A 13098-nucleotide genomic window follows, 5' to 3' on the forward strand; every position below is an offset into this window, starting at 1 on the left:
TGAACTGCAAGATCATGACCTGAGCTAAGTTGGACACTTAACCGACAGGCCCGCCCAGATGTCCCGTTTCCTGAATTTTTGTTCCTGGTGTGTGTGTGTAAGCACGTGCCCATGAGCCAGAGAGAGGCGGAGACTTTGCTGTCTCACTTTGCACCCGGAAGTTGGAAAGTCTCATGTTCTGATTTTCACTTCAGAAATATTTCACACGTAGACTCTCTCCTTTCCCACAAAGTCGAAGCCCTTGTCTTTCTTTTAAGGCTACAGAAACGCACTACCAACCTCTGACATTGGGCCATTTTTAAAAAAATTTTTTTTAATGTTTATTTATTTTTGAGACACAGAGAGAGCATGAACAGGGGAGGGTAAGAGAGAGAGGGAGACACAGAATCTGAAACAGGCTCCAGGCTCTGAGCTGTCAGCACAGAGCCCGACGTGGGGCTCGAACTCACGGACTGCGAGATCATGACCGGAGCCGAAGTCCGACGCTTAACCAACTGAGCCACCCAGGCGCCCCTGGGCCATTTTCAATAATGATTGTTTCTGTGAAAACTCTAAAACCAAGACAACTACAGCACCACTATGCAAATCCTCTCCTTAAAGCCTTCAGAATAACCAACTTCTCGCGCGAGCATTTGGGGATCTCCATGAGATGGTCCCTATGGGGTTTTCCTCCGCTGAACCCCGGGGAGCTTTGGCCGCACCGCGTTGCTCTCCTCCTGGAAGGTCTGGCCTTGAAGAACAACCCCCCCATCTGGACGTCTTACAGACGCAAGTCCTAGGACAAGCCCAAAGAAGCCTCCTGAACCTTGTTGCGAGAACTCTCTTCCAGCTTTGCAGGCACATCTGCCAACTCACTTCTGTTAGAGATCTGGGCCTGTGGTTCCCACTGAGCTCTTCAGCCACGTTCCTGCCTCCCGTTTTATAGGCGATTGAGAATAAGGACGGTCTCTTTTCCCGTGTGTGTGCTTGGCATCAGGCAGTGGGGGTGGGGTGGCGTGGGGTTTGGATGACTGAAAACAGAAGCAAAATTCAGTTGAGGACGTCAGCCACGGAGGTGACAGACCTGATTTGGACTAAGCAGATATCATGTGTTAAGAGTCTTAAGGGTCTTCTATCAAACTGCAATGGACGGAGGACTGGTTTGGGTCACATGCCACCCACATACCTTGCAGATTATGGTTTCTTAGATTGTGTTTGCCTAAATAAAGTCGTACTCTGCACTCTTTGGCCGATTCTATAAGCATCGTCTACACAGGGAGCCATTTAAGCGACCTGTGTTATTTCCTTCACATACATAGAGAATTTCCCATAAAAACCAGTGCGTGAATAACTTATTTTCTCCACGGATTGGAAGCCCACCGTTTGGAAAACTACTCAGAAGACATGAGGTAAGTTTTGCGCTAAAACTTACTTTTACATTACAAGGAAAAGAGCAAGTTTTCTTCTTCTCCTTGCATTTCGCCGAAAATCAAGGGCTTTATCTGATACTTCGGGCATGCAAGGTCATTTCTCATGAAAAGGTGAAAAGGCACGTGAAATCCGGATCTCCACGGATCACTCAGCAGTAAACCCTGGGCGATGCTGCTCAGAGGATTTGTGTGGGATCCAACTTTTGGGGGTAAAAGAAACACAAAGGCTCCTCCCCCGAGGGGCGGGGCGGTGCCTGACGATGCACCAATCACAGCGCGCCGTGCTCTATATAAGGCCTTGAGGCTCCCCCTCTATCCCTACCCCACTGCACATTACGCTTTGTCTGGTACGTCACTTTTGTGTTTCTCCGTGACATGTCGGAGACGGTTCCTGTGGCCACAGCTGACACGGCCCCGGCCCCCGTGGAGAATCCTCCAGCTAAGAGGAGGGGGAGAAAGCCGGTGGGCATGCCAGGCTCAAGTCGCAAGACCCCGAGCCTTTCTGTGTCCAAGCTGATCACGGAGGCTTTCGCGGTGTCCCAGGAGCGAGCTGGCATGTCCCTGGCCGCCCTCAAGAAGGCGCTGGCGGCCGCCGGCTACGACGTGGAGAAGAACAACAGCCGCATCAAGCTGGGCCTCAAGAGCCTGGTGAGCAAGGGCACCCTGGTGCAGATCAAGGGCACCGGCGCCTCGGGCTCCTTCAAGCTCAACAAGAAGGCCATTCCTGAACCCCGCAAGAGCAAGGTCAAAAGGCCCACTTCTGCCAAGGCGAAGAAGCTGATCTCCAAGGATTCGAAGTCCCCGAAGAGTGCCAAGACCACCCAGAAGGCCAAGAAGCCTCGGGCAGCAACAGCCCCGAAAGCACCCCGAGGCAGCAGGAAGGCTAAGGGAGGCCGGGGCAGGCGGCCGGCGCAGAGCCCAGGAAAGGCCCGAGCAGGGGAGCCCAAGGCTGGGAAGGCCAAGGTCACCCAGCAGAAAACCAGCACCAGGAAGGTGGCGTCCAAGAAGTAAACCGAAGGCTGATTCTCAAAGAACCCAAAGGCTCTTTTAAGAGCCACCCCAAATACTTTAAAAAGGGCTCGGCACTGGAAGCTTAGAAGTTCGTAAATAGGTCACCGCACGGTCTACTAAGCAACTTTCATTGTAAGATGTGAAAAATTTCGTCAGATGTGTCGCCCAATAGGGATTCCAGTATTTGAAATTTCTTCCTGTGTTGCCTGGTCCCAAAGAGCTTAAATGTTTCTAGTTACAACACGGCATATGGGGGGAGGAGGCTGGGGGGGGGGGTGGCGGCGCAGTCGTTTGTGTCCGACTCTTGATCCTGGGCTCAGGTCATGATCTCACAGGTTCCTGAGTTCGAGCCCCACATCAGGCTCTGCACCGTCAGTGTGGAGCCTGCTTAAAATTCTCTCCCTCTCTCTGTCCCTCCCCCTGCTTGCACTCCCAGGATCAATAAAAATAAATGGGTACACGGCCTTGTACTTCCCCATCCTTAGCTGGGAATACCTGCGTTTATGTGGAGGAAGGAGTGGAGATCAGCTCCGTGCACAAACATAGGTGACTTCTTTCCAAGCGCCACGGTCCAGTTCACACTTGTACACGGGGACATTGTAACCAGGGTTTCATAAGTCACTGCTCACAACTTTGCGGGGGGGGGGGGGAGAGGGGGTGTCAATGTATACAGGAATCAAATTGTAACAAACATCTGGGGCGCCTGGGTGCCTCAGTTGGTTAAGCGTCTTTGGCACAGGCCATGATCTCCCAGTTTGTGGGTTCCAGCCCCCCCATGGGGCTCTGTGCTGACAGCCCAGAGCCTGGGGCCTGCTTTGGATCCTGTCTCCCTCTCTCTGCCCCTCTCTTACGTCTGTCTCTCTCTCTCTCTGTACAATAAACATAAAATTTTTTAAAAAATTTATAACAAACCGGATGAGGGGGAAGTTTTTAAATCTGGGCGATTTTTCACTTGATTAGCAGAAATAAGTATTTTCAGTTTACAGTTGTGAGACTATTGCAATAGCGCTTATCCTCAATATTTCCAAATACTATGTTGCCACATTAAGAAATGGCTTCATTTTAGGATTAGTCTAATTATGTCTATGTATTTTATTTACAAAGAGAGTGTACAGGCTTGTCCAGATTGTGTTCCACAGGCTGAAGAATATTAACTCTAAAACCTGTATGGAAATGGTGGGGGTACAGTTGTTAGGATCCGAACGGACCTAACAAAAACTGTTATTAGGCAATTCTCAGGGTCTGAGTCAAAGCATCTTTTTTCGTTTTAAGAAAAGTTCGTTTATTCCAGCTCTCAATTTAGGAACTGGCATTCTTATTTAAAGATGATTATAAGTACGAAATTCATACTGCTGATTTACTTGGGGCCTTGGTAGTATTGGAGGCAACCCCACAAAGCCCAATGCAGAATTATGTAACGCATTCTTTTGCATATAACCATGTATTGAAGAGAACACTAGAGCCTGGCCTTTCTAAATTCATTTCTATAACTGGGCCTCTGACAATTTTGTCAGAACGAATAAACAATGGTTTGAAGTCGTACAGAATCATGCACAGCCCATGTCTTGCTTGCACACGGCTGCGATTCCCTTCCAGGTCGGAGCTGCAGCGCCCAAATACGCTTCACTTGCCGGGCAAGGCCGTGTGTACCTTGTGTGACTGCCGTGCCCCGCAGTGGACTGACCCCCGGCCTGCTCCTGGCAGCCAGCAGGCCCCCGGCACCGCGCGAATCCGTCTAGAACTGGTCCCGGGAGCCTCTGTGCTTTTTGCTCCTAGTACTGGTGTAGCACCTGGATTAAAAGCAAAGTTAACCAACAGAGGTTTTTCCTCCGGCTCCGGGGACAGCTATGAAGCCCTTTGTGGCCAACAGGAAAATGGCCCCGGAATCTCACCCTCCGCAGCTTCTGCCACACCGAATGTCACCCAATCAGAGCTTGTCCTCAGAGGACCTGCATTTACATAGCCGCGGCTGCGGTCACCGGAGCTTTGTGCCCAGGACATTTCCGGTCATGCGGATGAATCCGAAGGACGTTGGCCAAGATCTTTTGTTTCCGTTTGTGTAGAACAGAACGCATTTCCCTTCTGGAACCCTCTCATTGGCAGCATTTACTGACCTATTTACTCCAATGTGTATTTCTTTTAAAATCTTAGAGTGTACCCAGGCGTCACAAGACTTGCTACAGTACCGCACACAAGAATATCCTACTGCTCACCAGTTTTGCGCCTGCGGAAGTCTTACATGCCCCCGATCCCGTTTCCGCAAGCACGACAGCCCTTTAAGTGACTTTGTGGGCGGCCCTGAAAAGGGCCTTTGTGTTTGGAAATATGGCGGGTCCCGAGCGCTCAGCCCCCGAAGCCGTAGAGGGTGCGGCCCTGGCGCTTGAGCGCATACACCACGTCCATGGCCGTGACCGTCTTGCGCTTAGCGTGCTCCGTGTAGGTGACGGCGTCCCGGATCACGTTCTCCAGGAACACCTTGAGCACCCCGCGGGTCTCCTCGTAGATGAGGCCGGAGATACGCTTGACGCCGCCGCGCCGGGCCAGCCGCCGGATGGCGGGCTTGGTGATGCCCTGGATGTTGTCGCGCAGCACCTTGCGGTGGCGCTTGGCGCCCCCCTTGCCCAGGCCCTTCCCGCCCTTGCCGCGACCAGACATGGCTGCAACCGAAGTGAGCGTTGCGCCCTCACGCAGTTCCTTAAATAGCATTTCTGCGGACCTGTTTGAGAACAAGAGGCACTGACGAGTTCCCCCCCCTCATGAGGTCAGCAAGGGGGTGGGGCAAAGAGAGCTCATTAACATTCCAACATTGTGATTGGCTAGTGAATCTCGCCCTTCGTCGGCAGTAGGGCGGCCCGGGGGGGAGGGTCAGCTCTCCTTCCGCCAAAAAGCTTCCGTTTCTCTTTTGTTCTGCGTTTCTTTTTTCCGCGCGCGTTTGCCAGTGGAATGTGTTATGTCAAAACCGCTGAATAGAGGGACCGCCCCCTCCACGTTTGTCTGTATTTTCACTTAATAACTAATAAATTATGGAATGATTTTTTGGGGGGAATGTAGAGGCGGTATGTGAAGGACGGTGCGTTTATAGGTCAAAGGACTTTCCCTTCCATTCCTTTTAATATTCCTATTAAACTGACGTATTTAGATGACCTTCTTTGTGCTGGACAGTGTAAGCCCTGGACCTATGGAAACAAAAAGAAATTTGCAAGTTAAAACTTCTGGTTTTCTTTCAAACATTTATTGGGTGACTCTTGTTTCGACAAAAGTCTGCGACAGGGAATGTACAACTAGGCTTGGAGAACGCGTTGCCCTTGGACCTTCTTCCTGGCCCTGCTGGGCCTCTCAGTTCTGCCTGTAATTCCTGACAAGCTCCCCTTTCCTCCTCAGCTGATCCCTTTTCAACCTTCTCCAGGTTTAGAGACAGGAACAAACATTTGGTGTAGCTGGGGGTTAATCGCAGGGCAGGGCTAATACTCGATTAAGGTCATTACAAAGCCTACAAGGCCCTCCCCTGGAGGGCCTTTGATGAGATTATTGGTGTTTTAAACAAGGCTAATCCCATTAAGAAAAAAAAAAAACAACAACAGAATTGGACCTGAATGTGGTTGGAAGAGAGAGCCTTTCAAATCAAAAATTTCCCTTAGCCTCCTGCTGCCGCTTTTGAAAATGTCCAAGATCAGTTATTCCAGTTGAAAGGTGGGGAGGGCACACCCTCTCTCCATCCTGGTTAACAAAAAGGTGCCTATTGCAGATACTTAAAATGAGACTCTGGCCTGAGAGAGACCACCTGTTAGAACCTCATACTTGTTTTAGCAAAGAAAAGAGACCCAGCAGAGGGTAGGAAAGCTCTGAATGGCATATGATTTGTAACACTTGCGAAATAATTAAGTAATTACATTCTTCTGCCCCCATATTGAGCGTTTTGGGGTTCCTGACTTTTACTAACCCCTCCCCACCTCGAACACATACTTTATAAGGGGTCACTTAGCTAGGAAGGAATGTCAAACACTATAGAGAAAAAGTGCAAGGTCTGAGATTATAAGTAAAACTGAAATCTCAATATGCTCTTTAATTCATGGAAATAAATAAAAATAGTGTATATAATATGGTAATTTCATGGAAAAAAATACATGGTGTGAGCCACCCTTGCTACACAGCCCAGCGGGTTCCCTCTGCATTTATATATTTTTGTTTGTTTGTTTGTTTTAAGTAGGCTACAAACCCAGCATGGAGCCCAAGGCAGGGCTTGAACTCACAACCTTGAGATCTTGACCTGAGTTAAGATCGCCAAGGCGCTGCTCAACTGATTGAGCCACCCAGGCACCACAGGGCCCAGATTTAAACCAGAAGTCTAGGTCAGCTTTCTCCCAATTTTATTTTGCCCACTCTGTCATTAATAAAACGTCACTTTTATTTTGACGTCTTCTTCCTGTTTTCTATTCCCTTCTCCTAATTTCTTCATTTATAAATTTTTCTCACTGACACTGACTCAGAAGTCATGAATGTTAGGACAGAAAAATTTAAAACATGCACATAAAGATATATATTAAACATGGATCCTTCCACTCTCAGAAGAGTACAGGTCTTGGTCGTGTGGCCTGGGAGGGAGTGGCTCGCTCTGGAACCTGTGTGGCTGGCTTTCTTTTCATCTCCCGCTCATCCTCAGAGAGAACCTGATTTCATGGAACCCATTCCTTCAACATGGGAGCTAAGCCCTTCAGGTAAAAAACCCTGCAAACGAGTTGCGGCTAATAGGTCTCATCACACATTTGAACAAATAAAACTATGAGGTTCATCAAAGGTCTTATAAAAATATGAAATGCCCACAACCACTCTCTGCAGCAGACTCAGAGTATCAGAGTTGAGAAATGGTGTAATAATATATATTATATATTAAGATATATTTTACAGTCAACAAACAATTCTGATCCTCGCCCAAGGTTGAGAATACCAGAACTACCATCACTTTGTATGGTTGTACTTCAGGGAGAAGAAATCCTAGGATAGGAATACTTTTCACCATATTACAGTTGAGGAAATGTGTAAATGCAGCCCCGCCCAACCTAGTTTGCTCGGGCTTTCTAACATTAGCTGTCTCCAGGCATTTGGGGACATCGCTCCTGGTCTGGAGCAGAGAGCTGTTCTCACCACTGGCTGAGGGATCTCACTGCATTCTAAAGCGTCAATGAATTTCTCTTTCCTAGCCACCCAACCTTTTCTCTGGTATGAATATCCACTGTCTTATTCACTTCCTCTAAATGTCTCTCCCACTGGCTTACCTGTGGCCCGTAACTTACACTGTATCTCTCTCCTTCGTCTTCTAGAAACGTGTTCTTTCTTTCTCCTTTCAGTCCAAACATTTTACTGAAAGTTTTTGTCCCTTGCACTTCCTTGGCCTGCTGTCCTTGGGTGGGCTTGCTCCTATAAACGTTCTTAATTTATTTTGACCTACTAAAAAAAAAAGTTCTTTGGACAGAGAATTTCTAACATTATCCTTTCCGATACATTTATTTGTTTCGAAGTTTTTATAAATGTCTGTAATTGAATTTGATTTTCCAAATTCCCTTGAATACTCTCTTAATCACACGCGCGCGCGCGCAAAGCACCAAGAAAGTATTTTGCATTTGTTTTAATGGTGAAACTGCGATTCCAAACATCCACAAAGGAAAGACCATTAGCTGTTACATTCGTATTTAAAACAGACACTTTAGGGGCGCCTGGGGGGCTCAGTCGGTTAAGCTTCTGACTTCTCAGGTCCTGATCTCAAGGTCCGTGAATTCAAGCCCCAAGTCAGGCTCTGTGCTGACAGCTCGAAGCCTGGAACCTGCTTCGGATTCTGTGTCTCCCTCTCTCTCTGCCCCTCCCCCGTTCATGCTCTGTCTCTCTCTGTCTCAAAAATAAATAAACATTAAAAAAAAAAAAAAAAGATGCTTTCTCCTGCACACATTGTCAAGCTCCTTTGGCAATATCAAAGTTGGTTGGTTATTGACTGTTTTATGAAAATGACATTGTAAATTCAGGACATTTAATCAACCCCATGGAGTAAGGTTAACTGATGAGACTGGGGTTTATACAAATATTGGTACTTACCCAACCCACCCCCACCTCACCCCACCTCGCCCCACCAGGAGTACACAGAAGGCTCCAAAATTCTTTTGTAGAATCTTTGGATCAAAAGCTAGACTTTCATGTTTAAAAAATAGCCATACTTTCAAAAAATAAAACAAGCAAAAAACCCCCACTAACAATACTTTCTACCCAAATCTGGTGAAAAAAATAGTTCATAGGTGTTTTAAGGCTACTCATCCCCAAATTTCTCCCTTAATGATAAAGAGAATAAACAGAAACGTGAATTCATTAGTTAGAAATTTGTTTGACAGAAAAAAAGTCCTTAAGTTAAAAAATACACCCCAAGAAAACACGTCCAAATATTTATGAAACAACTACAGGGATATGGCAAAATCTGAAATATTAAAATAGATTCCGTCCTCACTGCAGGAAACATCAGAGGTTGTTGCCATCAGGAGCACCTCACAAAGTTGGGAACGATGCCCCACCGCATGTTCTCTTGAGTCACAAACAGGTACTGTGTAGAGGTTATGAGCTTGACTCTGAGCCAGACTAGCTACGGTAAAAATCCAGCCCAATAATTTTCTAGCTGTGTAACCTTTAGCAAGTTATTTAACCTCTCTGTGCCTTGGTTTCCATACAGCAAAATAAGGGTAATGAAATAGTCATTCCTACCTTACCGGCTTCTTCAGAAACATTAGTATGCAGAACAAGACCTGACGTCTGGTTGGTATGTAATAATTATTAGCTGAGAGAAAAGAAAGTTCTGCTTAAAAGACACCGTATGTGTCTCTCACGCACAAGTGAACACTGGAAAGAATCACGCAGAAAGAGAATGCAAGAAATACCAGGATGCACCCAAGCCAAGCAACATACACCTACAGGATGTCAAGTCAAGGAGGCTTTGCAACGAAATTGTCACCCCCCAAAATTAATATTGAATTGACATTCTGCCTGTTAACACTGGTTCCAAAAGACAAATGAAAACAATGATGACCCAACGTCTACAGAGGGAAATCAAAACCTCGAAATATCTGTCCATAGATATGAAAATCTTAAATGTTTAAAGTCATGCATTCTTGGGTTCTAGTCCTTACTAGAGGGTGGTTAGAAAAAATATATAGCTTTAAAATGTTAACTTGTAAGACTTTCCCAGCATTTCAGAGCTGTTATGTTTTTAAACGTGTATCCGTGTGTACATGAAGAATGCTCTGTAGTGCATCAAGTATTCCCAGCACCCTAAGACTATGTTAGTAAAACACAGCGAGAGTTTTTGCCCTTGACCTCCCAGCAGGTCTTAACCAGCTGTGGCACGTTGCCTTGAGAGATTACCAAAGATCCTTTTCTGTTCTGTTCCCAGTTCAGGTAGCTCAACGGTGCCCTGTGGGCAAACACCTGGTGACTAGTTTATTTCCTCAAATTTTCAGGGGCTCTTCTCCACACACGGGGTCAAGCGCCCACCTCTTCTCCCTGGATCCTGGGCCCTGCGCCCAAATCCCGGCCCCAGCTCTCAACGGTCACATGACCACCGTGACACTTTTGATCACAGCCACCAGGTGGCACCCTTCTCCACACTACCGCGCTTTGGAGGCGGTTTTGCCAGAGGTGATCTACAAGATTCAGAATGTAAAATGTTAATCCTGATTTTTCAAATGTAGTCGACCTTACGACTTGATGAACAAGGGCAGAAAAATTAAGCTAAGACACACGGAGAGGAATCGGAGGTTTGTAACTTCCGTTATAACAAGAAAAGTAACAGACCAGTCGCCAATGGTCCGCAACACGGGCCACTGTGAAGGCTAGGGTGTTCCTTGTAATCCCAGTCTGTGTGAAATAAAACCAGTATAAAACAAGCCATTGCCTCATTAATTGTAACATATCCTTCATGGGCTAGAAAAGCATGGGAAGCTTTTGGGCGGTCTGTTCTGAGTACGGAAGGATATCCACAGAGAAAGAACTTGTCAGAGAGAGAATTTTGCATTAAAAAATGCAAAAACATTGAAAGCAGCATCAATGTCCCACAAATGATTAAGTTGATGAATCCATAAGATGGATAAGCACGTCAGAAAAATCAGGCAGCACACCATGCAATTCACGTATGTTTATTAAAATGCATTTGTTACTTTTATATGTTTTAATATAGCAACACTGAGAGGAAGTATACAGGTCGTTAATTGGGTTTACCACTCGCCAGTGGAATGACAGTGTCACCTTTTCTACAGTGAGCACAGATTATGCGTGCTTTTTATCTACTTAATTTTCGTAACCAGAAAAGAAGAAAAGTTAAAAAAAAAAATCGAGATCTCTTTGCCCAAATTCAATACCTACCAAACAAACTGTCGAGCTTTATTTGGTCTTTAAATTTTTTTTTTTTTACGTTTATTTATTTTTGAGACAGAGAGAGACAGAGCACGAGTGGGGGAGGGTCAGGGAGAGAGGGAGACACAGAATCTGAAACAGGCTCCAGGCTCTGAGCTGTCAGCACAGAGCCCGCTGCGGGGCTCAAACTCACGGACCGGGAGATCATGACCTGAGCCCAAGTCGGCCACTTAACCGACTGAGCCCCCCAGGCGCCCCAGGTCAGTTTCTTTTTTAACGTGCACAGTTGGGGAGGAGGAAGATGCCAGGGTACCTCCAGGTTGCGTGGTGGTTTCCGTTTTAACATCTTCAAAACAAATTTTTTTTTAATGTTTATGTATTTTGAGAAAGACAGTGCGCAAGGGTGGGGGGCAGGGAGAGGGGAAGAGAGAGAATCCCAAGCAGGCTCCGTGCTGTCAGCCCCGGGTCCGACGTGGGGCTTGAACTCCCAAACCACAAGATCATGACCTGAGCCGAAACCAAGAGTCAGACGCTTAACCCACCGGCCCCCCCCATTTTTGCCATCCTTCATATGACAAGCGTTGCTCCGGTTCTTGGGGGGGAAATGCCACCGGCATTGTGACTCTGGTGGCCCCGGCAGAGGGCAAACACTGTGAGGTCCAACACGGCGACAGGCTGACACCAGCAATGACAGCCCTGACCTGGGGGCCCGGGAGCGATGCCAGACAGAGCAGGTGGGGGGTGGAGTGCTTTCCCCAGAGACTTTGAAAGGAAACGTGGTTGAGATGATTTTCTGCTGTTACCCCTTAATTTCCATCCAGCTCACTGAGAGTAAAGACACCCAGACAGACAGGAAGAGCCGTCCCCCCGCCCCCCTCTCCATTTCCTGGGCGCCGTCTAAACCGCCTGAATGCACTGGTGCGGGACAGGGATCAGAATCCGACAGAGGCTGAAACCTGCCTCTCTCCCTGGCAGCCCGGGGATACATTTACTTCGTCTAAAAAAATATGAGGATAATAGTACTAACATGAAACAAATATTGTAAGAATTGTATGAGATAACGCGCGTCAGTAGGTCTCAGAACTCAGTCTGGCAGCAAGTAAATCCCCCACGTATCCTCTTCCTCCTCCTCCTCCTTATTTTCATTTTCATTATCACTTCATAGCATCTGAGACCAAGTGGGAAATTACCGTGTTCCTTCAACTCCGGCATATCCCAGAGGCATCGTAGACGCCTTCACGTAAATCATTCCTATACAGAAACCTATATGACACTTTTTTGCCAATTAGAAAAAAGATGCCCCTCGTCAAGACACTTCCCACCCACTTTCTGGAAAACTATCACAGGACACAAACATCCACGCCTGAGAGCCCTTCTGGGAAATGGGCCTCCTTGGGTTGTACAGTGCACGGCCTTCACGGCTGTACAATGACCCACTTCAACCTCTGGTGGAAAAGACCACAGGGCTTGGTGGCAGGTGAATTGCTGGATAACAGAGAGGGCGGGGGGTCAAAAGGAAACTTGGATGGGTCTAGAAAATGCCGGGATGTGTGTGCAAAATTCTGGTAAGGGTATGAGACTCCCACGTCCCAAGGAGAAAGTTCACGGTTTTTCTCAGATGTTGAAAGGAACTGTGAGCCCCCCAACATTTTAGGAGCCCTATTCCAGAGGTGGGAGAGGAGAGGCCATAGGTATATGGAGTCCGAAGTGGTGCAGAAAATAAGGCAGACCCTAGAGGCGGCTGGAGGTTCCTGACAGCCGTTTCCGGAGAGGCGCAGGAACTCAAAAACCTAAATGAGAGAAACTTTTCGAGAATGAATGGGGAAGGCTGCAAGCAGAGAGTTCCTCGGTGGCTTCCTACTTGTTAGGTCCGACTCAGTCCTGGAAGCAAAGAAGGCCCCAGGGTGCCCTCTCTTTCAGTCTCCACGTCTCCTCCCAAGAGAGGTCCCAGGCTGCCTGTCACTCACATTCGGCCAACACGTAGTCCCCCATGGCTCCTCCTGGAGAGAGGAGAGACAGGAGAGGGGCGTGCTGTCACCTCCCTGGCCCTCACCTCCCTCATCCACTCACCTCAACCGGGACCACTCCCTGCCGGAAGAGCCCCCCGGGGGTTCACACACCATCAGCTCTCACCGGGAGTTGCTTACCAGCTTTCTAGCCCGTGTCCTCCTTTGCCTTCCCTCTCACCTCCTGACACTCCTCCAACTGTGAGATCGCGGACCCCCTACTGTCCCTGCACTGACTTCCCCGGGGGTCTCCTTGTAGAACATTCTCAAGGCCCCCAGGGCTCTGCGGC

At 47.7% G+C, this 13098-nt stretch overlaps 4 protein-coding genes across 7 annotated transcripts in view; 1 reads left to right on the top strand and 3 right to left on the bottom strand.

The window, feature by feature from the left end:
• LOC121020328 (histone H2B type 1-A) overlaps positions 1-13098 on the bottom strand; it is a 448453-nt gene that overhangs the window by 157906 nt on the left and 277449 nt on the right. The gene's annotated exons all lie outside the window — the stretch shown is intronic.
• Positions 1241-2773, top strand: H1-6 (H1.6 linker histone, cluster member). The gene has a single exon (XM_040460324.1). It carries the CDS (start codon positions 1785-1787, stop codon positions 2418-2420), a length of 636 nt encoding a protein of 211 aa, XP_040316258.1. The 5' UTR covers positions 1241-1784; the 3' UTR covers positions 2421-2773.
• LOC121020332 (histone H4) lies at positions 3493-5078 on the bottom strand. Its single transcript, XM_040460331.1, has one exon. It carries the CDS (start codon positions 5073-5075, stop codon positions 4764-4766), a length of 312 nt encoding a protein of 103 aa, XP_040316265.1. The 5' UTR covers positions 5076-5078; the 3' UTR covers positions 3493-4763.
• The window catches only part of HFE (homeostatic iron regulator), a 6995-nt gene continuing 5404 nt past the window's right edge, over positions 11508-13098 (bottom strand). For all 3 annotated transcript variants that reach the window (XM_040460318.1, XM_040460317.1, XM_040460319.1), the window contains exon 6: positions 11508-12802. In XM_040460318.1, the coding sequence (XP_040316252.1) occupies positions 12762-12802 (41 nt within the window). In that variant the 3' untranslated portion in view covers positions 11508-12761. The remainder of the gene's footprint in view (positions 12803-13098) is intronic.

Source organism: Herpailurus yagouaroundi, unplaced genomic scaffold (genome assembly GCF_014898765.1).
Source record: "Herpailurus yagouaroundi ecotype Mexico unplaced genomic scaffold, PumYag 250, whole genome shotgun sequence".
In the NCBI taxonomy this organism is placed as follows: domain Eukaryota; kingdom Metazoa; phylum Chordata; class Mammalia; order Carnivora; family Felidae; genus Herpailurus; species Herpailurus yagouaroundi.